Genomic DNA, 15,850 nt, shown 5'->3' with positions numbered 1-15,850 from the left:
TCCACACAAACTAAAGAGAATGATGAATAATTTTCACTCTTATAGTTGAACACAAAAGGCAATGAGATATATGACCCTCAATCACTTATAAGCATCTTGAATATAAATCATTACCCTCAATGAACAATTCTAAAGCTTTTACGTATTGATTAAAAAGGTGAATTTAACTTCAAAAAATTCCCCCCATACACAATTAATAGCTCCTTGCTATGCTTTAAATTAGGCCAAGCTCATAGGAAAATACCTTAATGTGATGCATATGTTAGCCTTCGCATTAAAAAATCAAATATTTTTAACAAAACATGACACTATTACACGAGGAGGTTTTTGAAAGAAAACTCACGCACCCACTCACCCACCCTTTTTGGTCAGCTGCCTTGGGCTTGCATTGCAAGCAATAGGATTTGAATAAGGGTTGCCACATCCTTCCACTCAAGGGGAGAAATTACTTCAAGGCTTAGGAAAGTAAAATATGCAAGTACATGTTACCTTCATGAGGAGGAAGCTGAATAAGCTTAGGGGCTTAGCACATGGGAGGAAATACAATGGGAATGGGAAAAAGTGGTCCTAACCATGTTCAAATGTATTTCTATCCTTTTCTCTTCCCATCATGTGCCAACAATAAAAAAGAACTAGTGATCAGTTAGGTGGGGGAGGACACAAAGCATCATTTCATGTGTTTAGGAGGTGGGGACAAGGACACATGTCATCATGTCATGCTTTCAAATCCATAAAAAAAGGGTCCATGATCGGAGAAAAAGTGGCTATTCGCATCCTAAACCCGCCCTAGACCACTTGGTTTAGGATGGGAGTAACGATGACAAAAAGATTCCATCCTAAACCCATGCTAGCCCCATCCATTGTGCTAAAGGGGTAATGATATGGTGGGAAATTGGGAACAACAAAACTCACTTTCCATAGAGCCTTACTTATGATAAGGACATCTTTGCATGTCATAAGGAGGCGGCCCTCACTCTTTTTCCCACAAATACACCAAGGTCGAATGCTAGGGGAAAGGTGGGAAATTACAAACTGCCACATAGGATGAATTTCCCATCAAATAACAAAAAGCCCCTTTTGGAGCATATGGGAAATACAATTTCGCACAAAACCCCTCCATGTCATAAGGGTAGTAGGGAAATAGAGTTGGCAAGAAATGAAAAAATCACCCATGGTTCTTTCGGTTAAAGCATAACAGGTCTGGTCTGCGAAGAATTGAAATCAGAAAAGGAGTTCGCCTACCTTCTTTGTGTCATGGAAGAAGGCGAAATCGCATTAAGGATTTGCACACTAGATGGGCAGAACACTGAAGTGCTGATAAAGCCTCAAGAGACAGTTGGGGCTCTCAAGAAGTTGCTGCAGCAGGAAAAACAATTTGGTCCAGCTCTCCCGCCTGTGCAATTTCATCTCTTCCTTAGGGTATGTTGTCGAATTCTCACTGCTCACAATCGTTTTAGAAGAACCTGGACTCTAAAGTATTTGTCTTTGTTAATTTGCCCAGGTTGGCCCATATAAAATAGTGATGGTCGTTTGCGATAAATTTTGTCAAGGGGTCGGAACTGTTGAAATAAAACGAAAACATGACTGGCTTGTTCTCACTGCTGGCATGCTCTACTCCCCTCTTTTGGTTGGATTTGTGGGCATCAAGAAGCTCCATTGCATTCTGATACTGCCAGGCTTGGTCCCTGACATGGTTCTGGCGAATAAGAGTGTATGGATGTACCTCATGGTGCTTTCATGAGCTTTGTCTAGAAGAAGCCTGTAATCCTCTGCTGTTAAGACTCCTTTTTGGTCTCATGTCTCAGAAATGTGTCCCTATACCCGAATCCTTGAGGACAAAGGCATCGCTGATCCTGGTAATCAGTGACGTGTCTCACTTTTGTGAAAAATTGGGAGTAAACAAGTAGTGGTATCTCATGATTGTCATGGAGAGTGCCTCCGTATCTGTGTGTGTCCAATCTTGCACTGCTACTGGATGTGCTGGTGTTACAACTTCTATCACTGGATCCATCACATCTACGGGCTTCAGCTTCATTCCTGTCCCCCATATAGGCCTTTCCACAAAATGATTACCTAGCTTCACCTTCTAGATAGGATAGTTAGTCTCATCCAGTTTCCCACATTCGGCAAAGTTACGAATAGGCATGCGAGAAGCCATTGCAAGCACTGCAAATACCTGACAAAGTTTGAACCAAGTACAATACACTGACATAAACTGGAATATACACCTTGCTGGAGTGGAGTCTACTTCTTGAAGGGACTCACTCCTTCAACTGGTTGGAGCAGATCATGAGAGTACCACCTTTGGCTCTGATACCATGTTAGAGCTGAGGGTCTACTAAAGAAGTAACCCTATGCAGCGGAATATGATCAATCTCTCTCTGATCTCTGACACTGCTGGTGCACACACACACAACCCGTGCAAGTGCTGCAAATAAAATGACGAAGTTTGAACTGAGTAGAATACACTGACAGTAAACTGAAATACAGCTGCCTCCTTCTTGGAGGGACACCTTCCTTCAACTTATTGGAGAATATGACGAGAGGGTCACCTTTGGCTCCGCTACCATGTCAGAGTTGAGGGCCTAGTAGTGAAGTAACCCTATGCAGCGGAATACACTCAATTTCTTCTGATCTCTCACACTATCGGTCACACACAAAGAACTCACACTCAGAAATCTGAAGCAGGAGATAGTGAAGCAGAACTCAGACATGGGGAACTGCTCAGAAGGGAGACACAAACATCCAGCAAGGTGCTGGGAAAAATTTCAGTCAGGACTGACTGAAATACTGTGAACTGTAGGGTGAGACAGTCATATCCCCAGTCACCAACCCAGGTAAGTGCTGCCAAATAACCACTCTAGCATCATTTGTGGCCCGAGTGTGAGGATCTACTGTAAGAAGGGAGGCATAGAAATCGGTGGCAACCTGCAAGACGGCATTCTGATGTGTCTGAAGAACGCCACCTCGGAGTAAAAAACAACTTGGAAGAATCCTTGCCCAAGCCGATGAACATGTGTGAGGTGCCCTGAGAGATCTCTAGGTAGAGCGGAGAGCATCTAGTCCCTGGCGTGTAATTTGGAAGGGTGGGACCCATGGATGCGAGCAAAGAGTGATGTCGAACTCTCTTGCTTTGCGTCTTTTTTAAGCTGCTACTGCAACTCGCTTTTGAAAAAATCACTGTTTTCGTGGCCGGTGGAAGTGGACGGAGATTAGCTGAAGGCAGAGCCATCGCCAATTGAGGTGGGTAAGGCCGACTTGAACACTTGAAAAAGTTCCTTCCGCACTAAGCTGCCCGGGAAGGAAGGAGGAGGAGGATGAGAGGGAGGGCTGGTGGGAAAGAGGAGGCAGCCGGGAGGAGATTGAGAGGAGGGAGGGAGAAGGTGGCAGAGGGGCTGCCGGGGAGGAGAAGGCAGCCGGGAGGAGGAGACGGAGAGGAGGGAGGTGGAAGGGGGAGAGGAGGCGGGGATGTGGGGGTTAAAGGTCACTGTGCCTTTACCCCGGTTATGTACAATACTCAAACACATATATAAATGAATGAAAAAGAAGATTAGGGTGGTTCTGCACCCACCAAAACTTGTGTGGCTCTTTGTCTCTCTCTCTCCTTCTTCCGTTCTTGCTTCCGTTGAGAGGTCAGTTCCGGTGGACTCAGGAGGTCCTAAAACTGCTATGTTGCTCATCATTCGCACTCCGGTGGAGTTTATAGATAGCTCTGTTTCCAAAAACGTTTTTCAGTCCGTGTGTTGGACCCAGTGATTGAGACCACGGTTTCCAAAACCGTCTGTCCCATTGCGTTCCGGACGCCCAAAAACCCCTACCTATCAGTTCTTGCGTGATTCGGTGGAGGATTTTCAGAGTTATAAATCTCTGTGTATTCGATTTCGTCTCTCTGTTATGCATTTTTCATTCTAAGCATAGTTGCACGAAACGCACGTTTCGTGATAGGAAACGGAAACGCCGAAACGGAAACGCCGTTTCGTCAAGAAACGGCGTTTCGTTTAGAAACGGCGTTTCGTTTAGAAACGGCGTTTCGTTTTTGCTGTTTTTCCCAGAAACCCTAAAAACGGGTTTTCTCTGTTTTCTTTCAGAATTTCGCCGCGGCCTGCTCCGTTTTTCGCCGCCTCCCACTTTCTTTCAGCCTCCTTCCAGAATCCAGCCTCCTTCCAGCATCCTTTCAGCATCCTTCAAGCTCTCTCCATCCCATCCTTTGCTCTTGGACCTGCCCTCACCTCCATCCTTCTCTGAGCTCTCTCCATCCTCTTCATCCTTTGCTCCATCTTCTCCATCCTTGGCAGCCTGCTCTCCTGACTCCATCCCTCCATCCTTCTTTTCTCCATCCTCTCTTTAATCTTACCTTCTACCTCTCTGTCCTCCTCCTCTCCATTCTCCTTCACTTCTACCTCTCCATCCTCTCCATCCTCTTTTACCTCTATCTCTCCATCCTCCTTCTACAGTCTACCTCCCATCCTTTCTCACGAGTCACTTGTGACCTCTCCATCCTCCTTCTCACCTCTCCATCCTCCTCAATGCCGAGAGATGCTTATTGGGTCCATGTCTCCCTCCTGGATAGTTATAAAGGAGGCGGTGGCTCCAAGAAGTGGAGATGCAACTATTGCGGCATAAGCAAGACGGGGTCTGTCACACGGGTGAAAGACCATCTAGCAGGTGTTCCCTGCAAGGATGTAGGACCTTGTGAGTTCGTGCCTACTGCAGTGAAAGGTGGCCTAGCAGAATGGAAGCGTGCGCATATGGCAGCCTTGGCTGCAAAAAGTGGAGGACAAGGGCTGCAAGATGAAGAAGAGGCTGCTGACACTGAGCCATTGGATGATGTCAGCACATTGGGTTCTGCAAAGAGAAGTAGAGGGGCATCAACTACATCGAGCGCAGGTCCTAGTGCCACAAGAACACCCTTGCCACATGGATCAATTAGTGTGGATGCTAGTGCGGGGAAAAGAGGATCACTGCAAAGATCTAGCATTCAAGCACGCTTGCAAAAGCAAGCAGTGAAGGAGGCCACTAGTGAGCTCACAAAGCTCTTCATACAATGTGCAATACCCTTTCATGTGGCGAAGACTACACGATGGAGGAAGGCCATGAGAGCCGTAAGCCGCATTGGGTATGAATGGGAAGGGCCTACATATGAGGCCTTGCGGACAAGAGAGCTAAGAAGAGAGAGGGAATGTGTGGAAGACCAAATGAAGCCCTTGAAAGAGACTTGGAAAAAATATGGATGCACACTCTTATGCGATGGATGGTCAGATGCACGCAAGAGGAATGTGTACAATATTTTAGTATCTTCTTGCAAGGGAACCATGTTCTTGAGAGCCATAGACGCTTCCACTGCAGGTACAGTGATTACAGGGCTGTATATTTGGGAGCATTTACGGGCAGCCATTATGGAGATAGGTGTTGAGTATGTGGTGCAGGTGGTGACAGATAATGGCAGCAATTGTGTGTCAATGGGTGCCATGTTAGAAGATGAGTTCCCTAAGATTGTGTGGACACCCTGTGCCTCACATTGCCTTGATCTTTTGATCGAGGACCTAGGGAAGATACCTTGGATTGATGCCATCTTCTCCACAGCCCGCAGTATCGTGAAGTTTGTCACGAAGAGACCCAAAGTCCTCAGCATCTATCGGGCTTACAGTGACCTTGAGCTATTGAAACCTCCAACCACAAGGTTTGCTTACATGTTCATAGTGGTGGAGAGGCTTGTGCGAGTGCGCCAAGGCTTGTTGCGCACGGTTGTGTCTCGGGAGTGGGGAGATTGGGATGATAGAGGCCAAGCAAAGTCTATCAAATTTTTTCGCATGATCATGGATGAGTCTTGGTGGAATGAGGCGGAGGCATTAATCAAATCGATTAATCCTATCTACACGGTGCTTCGCATCACAGACATGGAGGGAAGCACATTAGGGCTCTTGTACGAGTTTATGGACAAGATTGGAGAGGCCCTCAACAGAAACACTTCCCTATCGCCTGATAAGTAAGACCTTTTACTTTTGTAATATGTATAATTATTGCAGTTACTAAATGGCAATTTGTTATCATGAAGCCTGGAATTTTCAGATATATATTATGTATGTACTATTATCTATAGTCTATGAATTTTGCATGCATAATGCATTCTAATTTCTTGTGGCATGATTTAGGGTTGAGTCCATCCGTGCTATATGGAATAAGCGGTGGAATTGGTTCCACCGCCCAATCCATGCGGTGGCACATGTATTGCATCCGCTCTGGCGCAGTCAAGAGCAATATGAGAATGACGAGTTGGAGGAGGGGATGCAACAGTATCGACAAAATTGGACGGGTGGTGACTTGGAGATGCAACGAAGACTGGAGGATGAACTTCTATTGTTCCGCAATCATAGCCTCTCCTTTGGTCGACCTACAGCTAGGCTCCGAGAGACACAGTTGCAACCTGTCTCCTGGTGGGAGAAATATGGCAACTGTACTCCTACTTTGGTAAGAGTCTAAGAGACAAGTTCCAACGCCACTAGTTGGAGCTTAGTCGTTAAGTAATTTGAAGTTTTATCTACTACAAATATGTTTAAAGTTATCAAGTTCCTGATACTTATCTCGGCTTAATTGGCTTATGGCAGAAACGCCTTGCTATACGTGTTCTCTCACAGGACTGCAGTTCCGGTCCTTGTGAGAGGAACTGGAGCACTTGGGCCCTCTTTCACACAAAGAAGAGGAACAGATTGAGCACGGCTCAATTGGAGCGGTTGGTGTTTTGTCATTGCAACCTCCGTCTCCTTGAGTTCACCGCCGGCTGCCCCGAACCTCGCCAAGTGAATGTAGACAAGGTGGACGTGGAGAAGATGGAGGTCATACCAGATATCCCACGGGAGGAGCTGGACATATACACCATGTTGTATGAGGAGCTGTCAGCACCAGCACACCACACACGATCATACACTCAACCATCTGGAGATGGTGCTAGTACTTCAGTTGCACCCGATGGTCCTGATCCTGATGTTGATGATTCTTCTTCAGACAGTGACACAGATGCCTCGAACTTATCTGAGGACGCAGAGGATGACGATGACGAGGAGGCCATGGATGATGCAGATGATCAGTAGTTACTAGTCCTGCTGTTTTTTTATATCATCCATGAGTGCTTTTATTTTGAGTCTTGCATGACTCATGAGTCATGAGTCATGAATCATGATCATGAAATTTGTGGACCATGAATCATGATCATCTATGGAGTCTGGACATTGAATACTTTCAAGTTTCAAGTTTCAAGTTTCAACTTGTGTGCTAAGTTTAAACTTTTAAGTACTTCAAACTTCTAAATTTCAGATTCTTGTAATGCCAAACTTGTTAGTCATGACTCATGATACATGTTGATTTCAGATTATTGAAGCATCATTCAAGAATTTAGAATCATAGAGGCATGAATCATGAATGATGCATTGATGCTTGAAGGCTGAAGCTTCAGGCTTCAGCCTTCAAGTATAGATAATTGTAATTTGTATTATGTATGATTTGCACTCTATTGATAATTATATTATGTATAAAAAATAAATTTTTATACATAAATTGTATCATATTGCCGTTTCTTCCGTTTCCGTTTCGGCGGGGCCCGGAAACTCCGTTTCTTCCGTTTCTTCCATTTCTTCCGTTTCTTTCGTTTCCGTTTCGGCTGGTAACTATGATTCTAAGGTTTTGAAACCTTAGATTTATGCCACATGGCAGTGGATAAGTGTTGACTCCCATTTCTCACTCATCGGTTGGGATTTTGGAGTTCTGGCAGAAGAGAGATATTTGCAGATTTTCTTGCTGAGTCCGATTATGCAATGGCGCCCATGTTTTGAAGCATCTCAGGTTCTATTTTCAGTAGCGCTCATTATCGTGGGACTATGATTTCTTGAGCATACCTTATGCAGATCACTCTGGTTGTAGTTTGAGCAGTGTGCGCTCATTCGTGGTGTGCATTGGGTTGCAGTGGATGATTTATAGGCCATTTGGATGCATTGCGGTCCTTGTTGGATGCGCTGATAGGCCCAAATTGCCTTGTGGGATGCTATTTTTTATGGACGCTTTGCACATGGATGCTATTTTATGCTGAGGGACAGCTTTGACACATTGTTGGTGATGCACTGATAGTGCTATGCTCTCTTGGATGAGATATAATTGATGCATATGCCAGTGGACGGTGTTTATGCTTGAGTCATTTGGCACTTATTGGCATTTTCTTTTGGGCCAGATTTGCTCATATGGATGCATAGTATATGCACATGAGTCAGATGCATCTTTTGATGCTTTGAGCTTTGAGTTTTTTGTGATATTTCAGTCTATTATGGCATACACATTTGGGTGCACCTAGTATTTGGTGTGATTCTCTCTTGCAGGCACTAGCATTTGGGATTTTGTTTCATTTGCATCATGGCATCCTCTTCCACGTCTGAAAAGGAGTTTTTCAGCATTAAAAAGTTTGATGGGACAAACTTTTCTTTGTGGAAAGAACAAATAAGGGACGTGCTTATTCAAAAGAAGCAGATTAAACTCTTGGTAGGGATTGAAGCTAAGCCTGCAAATATGTCTGAGGATGATTGGAATGAGTTGGATGCATTAGCAAAGTCTACTATTAGACTTCATCTTGCAGAGTCAGTTTATTTCATAGTAGTAAATGAGCAGACTACGGAAGATTTGTGGAAGAAACTGTGTGCCACTTATGAGAAGGAAACTGCCTCTAATAAAGTTTACCTCATGAAGAGGTTGTTTGAGCTGCAGATGAAGGAAGGGGTCTCCATTGCTTCTCACTTGAATGAATTAAATATTATTTTCAGCCAGCTTCAGGCTCAGAAAATGAATTTTGATGTGGAGACTAAGGCAATATTTCTCTTATGTTCATTGCCATCCTCATGGGATACCTTCCGCACAGCTGTTAGTAACTCTGCACCTGGTGGAGTACTGAAATTTGATGATGTTGTGGGTAGCTTGTTGGCCGAGGAGATTAGACGGAAGTCTATGGATGGCAACAAGCAGGATGCAGCCTTAAATGTGCAAAGGGGCAGATCACAGTTGAGGGGAAGTCCCAAGAAAGAGTGAAGTCACGTAGCAAATCCAGGGCACGGAACATTGAGTGTTACCATTGTGGCAAGAAGGGCCATATGAAAAAGGATTGCTACAAGCTGAAAAGAGAGCAAAAGGATAAGAAAAAGAATGCAAATTGGGGTGCAAATCAAAAGGAAGAGAGTCCAAGGGAGGACAAAGGAAAAGTGAAGATCGAGGAGATCAATGCAGTCACACATGATAGTGACAATGACGTTCTCTTCATGTCTAGCTTATCTACAGAGTTGCTTACCACTTCAGATGATGCATATTCCCAGGATTGGATTTTGGATTCTGGTGCTTCATTTCATGTTACTCCCCATAGGGAATGGTTCTCCACTTATGATAGTGGAAAGACAGGTTGTGTGCATCTTGGAAATGACTATGCATGTGACATAGTGGGAGCAGGTGACATAAAGTTTTCTCTTGCAAATGGGTCTGCATTTGTTTTGAAACATGTGAGACATGTGCCTAAGCTGACCAAGAGTCTTATTTCAGTGAGTCAGCTAGATGATGCTGATTTTCACACCACTTTTGGCATTCAGAGTTGAAAAATTCAAAAGGGCTCTATGCTTTTGGCTAGGGGTGCCAAGTGTGGGACTTTGTATCCCTTACATGTATCAGGGGTATTTGATCATGTTGTTGCAATAACCGAGCAGCCAAGCACTTCTTTGTGGCATTGCAGGTTGGGGCACATGAGCCAGAATGGAATGAAACTCTTATGCCGTTTGGGTTATGTACCGCATTTGAGTTTCTCTGATTTTGAATTTTGTGAGCATTGTCTCTATGGGAAGCAGACTAAATCAGCCCATAAAAGAAGGGGAAAGAAAGAGTTTGAAAAGTTTGATTTAGTGCATTCAGATGTATGCGGTCCCATGCCTACACGGTCATTAGGTGGAGCTGATTACTATGTGACATTCATTGATGATGCAACTAGGAAAGTGTGGGTTTATGCTATAGCTCGAAAGAGTGATGTGTTCCAGGTATTTCAGAAATGGCTGGCCTTGGTTGAGAATCAGTCAGGTAGAACGCTTAAATGCCTACGGACTGATAATGGTGGAGAGTATCTCTCTCATGACTTTCAGCATTTCTGTGATACTCGTGGGATTAAGAGGGAGCTTACATCCCCTCGTACTCCAGAGCAAAATCCAGTTGCAGAAAAGATGAACCGTACCATTCAAGAAAGGTTGCAATGCATGCTTTCCAATGCAAGTCTTTCTGGTGGTTTTTGGGCTAAGGCAATGAAGACTGCAGTGCATGTGATCAATAGATCACCTAGTAAGAGTTTGGATGGTGGTATTCCTGAAGAGGCATGGAGTGGAAAGAAGCCCTCTTACTCTCATTTGCGTATATTTGGGTGTGAGACATATGCACATGTGCCAAAAGAGCTTCGAAAGAAGCTAGATCCTAAGTCTAGGAAATGCATCTTTCTGGGTTATGGTGAAAGTGGAGAGATGGGCTATCGTCTCTGGGATCCAGAAGCAAAGATCATACGCAGCTATGATGTGGTCTTCAATGAGAAGAAGATGCATAAGGCACCCATGAGGGATGTGGAAATGAGGAGAATCACTTTCTAGGATGTGAATCCACCTGCATATGTTGATAGACAGCAAGCTGTCCATGTGCCAAATGTGCAAGAAATGGTACAACCAAGTACTCCCACAGGTACACAATCAAGGGTAGATGATGGATCATCTATTGGTGGAAGTGATGAGCCAAATGTGGCTGATATGCAGGTGGGACAGCAAGCTGAAATGCCCTTGAGAAGATCATCTAGAGTGTCTAGACCACCTGATAGGTTTGTTCCAGGGGTAGACTATGTGATGCTTACTGATTGCGGGGAGCCTTCTTGCTACAAAGAGGCTATGATGCGTGAGGATCAACGCAAGTGGGAGTATGCTATGCAATCAGAGATGAGTTCACTTCTTATGAAGAATAAGACTTGGGACTTGGTTTCTTTGCCACATGGAAAGAAAGCATTGCCATGTAAATGGGTCTACAAAATGAAGGTCACAGGTGATGATGTGCCTAGGTACAAGGCCCGTTTGGTTGCTAAAGGGTTCAAGCAAGAGAAGGGTGTGGACTTTGATGAGATATTCTCTCCGGTTGTGAAGATGACCACACTTAGATGCATGCTTGGACTAGTGGCATCAGAGGATATGGAGCTTATGCAAATGTACCATTTCATTAGGGAGGTACTTGAGGACAAGCGCATAGAGCTTGTCAAGGTTCATACAGATGATAACCCTGCAGATATGCTGACGAAGAGTCTACCTAGTCAGCGGTTTGAGTATTGTCGTGTATTGATGGGCATTGGATAGTATGCTCACTGGTTCTTCTCCCTTAAAGGTACATTGTCCTTTAAGTGGGAGGTTGTGGGGGTTAAAGGTCACTGTGCCTTTACCCCGGTTATGTACAATACTCAAACACATATATAAATGAATGAAAAAGAAGATTAGGGTGGTTCTGCACCGACCAAAACTTGTGTGGCTCTCTGTCTCTCTCTCTCCTTCTTCCGTTCTTGCTTCCGTTGAGAGCACTCTGAGGGGAGGGAGGAGGTGGAGAGGGGGTGGGGGGATAGATGGAGAGGAGGGAGGCGGCGGAGAGGGGGGAGGGGGAGAGGAGGTGAGAGGAGAGAGAGCGGGAGGGGAGGTGGCAGGAAGGGGGGAGGAAGGAGGTGGGTATAAGGGGAGAGGAGGTGGGGAGGGAGAGGCCAAGAGGGGGAGGCAGGGAGGGCAAAGGGAGGGAGGCGGGTAGAGGGGGAGAGTAGGCGAGGGGGAGACGGGGAAGGGGGAGGCGGGGAGGGCAAAGGGAGGGAGGCGGGTAGAGGGGTAGAGTAGGCGAGGAGGGAGAGGGGGAGACGGGGAAGGGGGAGGCGGGTAGGGGGAGAGGAGGCGGGGAGGGAGAGGGGGAGGCGTGGAGGGAGAGGCAGGGAGGGGGAGCGGGGAAGGGGGAGGCAGGGGGGGAGAGGCCGGGAGGGGGAGGCAGTGAAGGGGCTGAGGGGGAGCGAAGGAGGGGATGAAAGAGAGGGGCTGAGAGAGGGAGGGGAGGGCTGAGGGGGAGGGGCTGAAGGGAGAGGGCAGCTAAAGGGGGAGGAGCAGCAGCTGATTCAGATGTGATAAATGCGTATTTGGTGATAATTAGTACGCAAATCAATCTATGTGAATGTACTTCACTCCTGCCAATTTGTCTATGAGATCATTTGAGTGGGGAAGAGGATATCTATTTTCTTAGGCATGAGGGAGCTTGGTGTGCCTCTAAAACAACTGGAGGAATCCGTCATGTGATGCTCCATCGCTGAAGACTGCCACAGGTACTGTCGATGAAGCCCCCTCGTGGCATGAAATGCCTCAGCATGGACTGTTGCTTCCAGGCCATGATCCTCTCCGGTACTAGTACAACACTATTGATACAATAATCCAACTGACACTGGCCCCGGCGCAAAGTTTGCTGCCCTATCTGGGTACTTGTATCTCAGAGCTGGATAGCCCCCTCTCAAGTCCAAACTGGTGCTTTGACTCTAGATTGATGAACCTGTGTGCTCCAGAAACAATGGCCCTTCGTTCGCTGACAAGGATCAATCTATTGTGTTTGGATTTCCGCATTGGCAATCAACTGACCCCCACGGATCTCTAGCAGCTCATCAGACAATAAGTGCAGCAGAACACTAGGAAACGCCGTCCGGATCTGCCAAGTCATAACTTCCAAACAAAAGACATACTGGTAACATACTGCCACTTGAGTTAGCAGGAACAGCTCGAGGTCTTGCTTGAAAGCTTGCCTCGATGAAAGATCCCCTTGCCACTGCACCTGTTGGGCAAGTACCGCTGCCACAAACAAGCAAGCAATCCTCCGTAAAAGGATTTGAAAGCCTGCTGACAGCGCATCCTGCGATGTGCTACTAGAAGGCTGGAATAAACATCGTACCTACGTCCTACTGGTTATTGGTCCCCTCACTGTTCCTTTGAGGACACTGCCGCCAATAATGACCTTTCTAGCCACATCGGTTACAAGTACATGATGCCTTGAGCGCTTCCCGCTCCTCAGTTGCTAACTTCTTCCGTGCTTTCTGCTCAGTCGCCAAAGCCTCATGGATTTTGAGTTCATCATTATGAGTGATTCCACTGTCAACTAATGTGGACAGGCCTGTTTTGGATGAATCCCTTCAAAGGGTGAGTTTGAGCTTCTTTACAGCCCATAATGGCATCTACAGATATGCTGAACCTTTGAGCCTGTGCATCAGAATGAATCTCATCATCCTCTTCACAAGAGTGTGCATCCGAAAATCTGTCATTGACAGAAAAATCATATGCGAATTCAAATTTCATTGCTAACAAACAAGTGGACATGTGGTTTGGGAAATATCTTTTTTTGTATCAACCTTTGTAATCATTCTGACTTTAGCTCCCATTTGAGCTTTGCATTGGCTTCAGAGTCCTATGGTCAGGGGACCATTTCTCTCCAAAAAGATAACATAGGTTCTTCTTTTCCTTTCCTAGATAAGAGCTTGAGAGAGATGTTTAACCAACTTCTCTTTCTTGTCCCCCTTATCTTCCTTGCTTGGTGGCTTAGACAGAGCCTTAGCATCACCAGACTTATAGGCTTTATGGTGTCCCATGGTTGTGTGCCAGATTGTTTCGGATCTTCAATCCAAGATTCTCTGGGAGTGTGTGTCATGATGCTCTAGTGCTGGGCATCTAGGTATACATCGGACTCTGTCTCTTGTGAAACATACCATTTATTGGCCTAAGATGCGTACATTTTTTGAAAACTATGGCATATGTTTCTAAGAGACAGGCTTCATCATGGGAAGATTATTTTCCCATGACAGAATTTGCTTATTTGCACATTCAAGTACAGGTTACAGTCCTTTTATGCTTATGTACGGGTTTCAACCTAAGTGACTAGTTATGGTTCGGTTCAAGGGAATGATGCTGCAAGGACATGCTTGCAAGACATGCAAGAAATGTTGCAGTTTGCCAAGGAGTCTATTAGAAGTGCCCAAGATTGGGATAGATTTTATGCTAATAGACATCGTTCACCCAGAGAGTACTCTGAAGGGATGATGGTATATTTACGTATTCTCAAGGAATCCAAGAGCCTAAGTACTGGTTTGGTTCCGAAATTATCTCCCCGATACTGTGGTCCCTTCAAGATTATTAAAAGAATTGGACCAGTTGCATATAAACTAGAATTGCCTCCTGATGTTAAAGTACATCTAGTGTTTCATGTTAGTAGACTGAAAGAGTTACTGGGTGCGGATGATCAACTTGTTTCTCCTTAAGAAATAATAGGAGTTAGAGATTTGACTTTCATTCCACACGAACTTGAGAGTATTCTTGAATTTTGCGAAAGACAGATTCGTAATAGAACTGTCACGGAATACAAGATCATCTGAAGGATCGTGTTGAGGAGGATGCAACATGGGAGACATTATCTAACCTCCAGAGGACTTCCCGGGTTTTTGAATGAACTCAGAAGTGAGTTCTTAGAGGAGGGAAAGTATGTCGTGTGCACGGATTGGTATCTGACGTGTACTGGGGTACACAAGACGAGCTCAGGTAGCCTAGGGAGGCTTAGGGCTAGGCAGGCTTGATTCTCGGGTTGAGTGGCAAGGGTACGAATTAGTTAGAGGTCTTTGCTATTTTTGGCGCATTGGGCTCGAGTCTATATAAGGGGCCTAGAGGTTCAGTTCTCAGAGAGCTGATGGGAGCAAGTCTCATTTCTAGGTGCTAGGTCTAATCCTGGGTTGACGCGGACGCGCGCTTGCATCTTAGCGTAGCCCAAGGCCCAGCAGTAGATCCAAGGCCTCTAGATGCCACCTGGTGGTATGGGACACCAGACTGGTTGGGATCTGGTTGGGAGTTCGTGCCAGTAGCTCAGCTCGTGGCTCGGAGGGGACATCTCTTGATTCGGGATCGCATCCTGTAGATGTCATGGTTGGGTGGTAAGTAGCCTGCTCAAATTCCTCACGTTTGGTGTGTTCTTGTGGTTGCTTGCAGATCTGAGGTTTCAGGTGTGCTGGGGTCGTGTTCCTCCTCCTCCTCCTCCTCCTCCTCATACTCTCCCTCCCCTTTCTCCTCATAAATTTATTATTACATATAAATTGTACCACATTGCCGTTTCTCATTTCGCTGTTTCGGCTCAGCCCGAAAACTCTGTTTCTGGCGCTTTTGCCGTTTCCATTTCTCCCGTTTTTGTTTCGACGTGCAAGGGCCTCTTTAGTCTCTGTTGACCAGTACTAGCCTATTACTAGTCCCAACCCAATGGACTTGTTGGAGAAATCATGGCCAAAGAGTGTTTAGTGTGTTTTACTTAGGAGTTCTAGTAGTAGTTCTATGTGTGAGTGCCACGTGTCACTTTGGGAGCTATGCCATATACATTTGGTACTATGTGCTTATCCTATAAAGGCTTGTACTTCTGATGTCACATCTATGAAATCAAGCCTCAAGATTTTGTATTGTCTTTTACTACTTTGGTATGATTGTATTGACCACCCAGTCCAGAGTAAGGGGAGTGACGAGTGTTTTACTAGGAGTTCTAGTAGTAGATCTATGTGTGAGTGTCATGTGTCACTTTGGGAGTTATCCCATATACATTTGGTACTATGAGTGTGTGCCTATCCTATAAAGGCTTGTACTTCTCATGTCACATCTATGAAATCAAGCCTCAAGCTCTCTTAGTCATGTGAGTACTTTATGATTTCATTTTCATTATGTTTTCATTTGAGTATCATTACCTCTCTCCCTAGCCTACCCTCTCTCTCTCTCTCTCTCTCTCTCTC

At 45.5% G+C, this 15,850-nt stretch overlaps 2 protein-coding genes across 6 annotated transcripts in view; both read left to right on the top strand.

Annotated features, from left to right (window-relative positions):
* The first annotated feature begins 1,195 nt into the window (after positions 1-1,195).
* LOC147880662 (UBQ, helicase-c and DEAD-like helicase domain-containing protein) overlaps positions 1,196-15,850 on the top strand; it is a 150,614-nt gene continuing 135,959 nt past the window's right edge. For all 5 annotated transcript variants that reach the window (XM_087370748.1, XM_087370749.1, XM_087370747.1 and 2 more), the window contains exon 1: positions 1,196-1,419. In XM_087370748.1, the coding sequence (XP_087226874.1) occupies positions 1,255-1,419 (165 nt within the window). In that variant the 5' untranslated portion in view covers positions 1,196-1,254. The remainder of the gene's footprint in view (positions 1,420-15,850) is intronic.
* LOC147880663 (uncharacterized) lies at positions 6,286-7,088 on the top strand. Its single transcript, XM_087370355.1, has 2 exons — positions 6,286-6,468; positions 6,606-7,088. Exons 1-2 carry the CDS (start codon positions 6,286-6,288, stop codon positions 7,086-7,088), a joined length of 666 nt encoding a protein of 221 aa, XP_087226481.1.

The sequence above is a fragment of the Dipteris shenzhenensis genome, chromosome 32, assembly GCF_047967505.1.
Source record: "Dipteris shenzhenensis isolate YYH24624 ecotype China chromosome 32, Dip_SZ_1.0, whole genome shotgun sequence".
NCBI classification, from domain to species: domain Eukaryota; kingdom Viridiplantae; phylum Streptophyta; class Polypodiopsida; order Gleicheniales; family Dipteridaceae; genus Dipteris; species Dipteris shenzhenensis.
The sequence above is the reverse complement of the archived record's forward strand: the minus strand, read 5'-3'. Positions and strand labels throughout refer to the sequence as shown.

Coding starts and splice junctions, on each gene's coding strand:
- LOC147880663 (XM_087370355.1), top strand. CDS start 6,286: ATGCAACAGTATCGACAAAATTGGACGGGTGGTGACTTGGAGATGCAA. Junction 6,469..6,605: donor GCAACTGTACTCCTACTTTG/GTAAGAGTCTAA, acceptor GGCTTATGGCAG/AAACGCCTTGCTATACGTGT.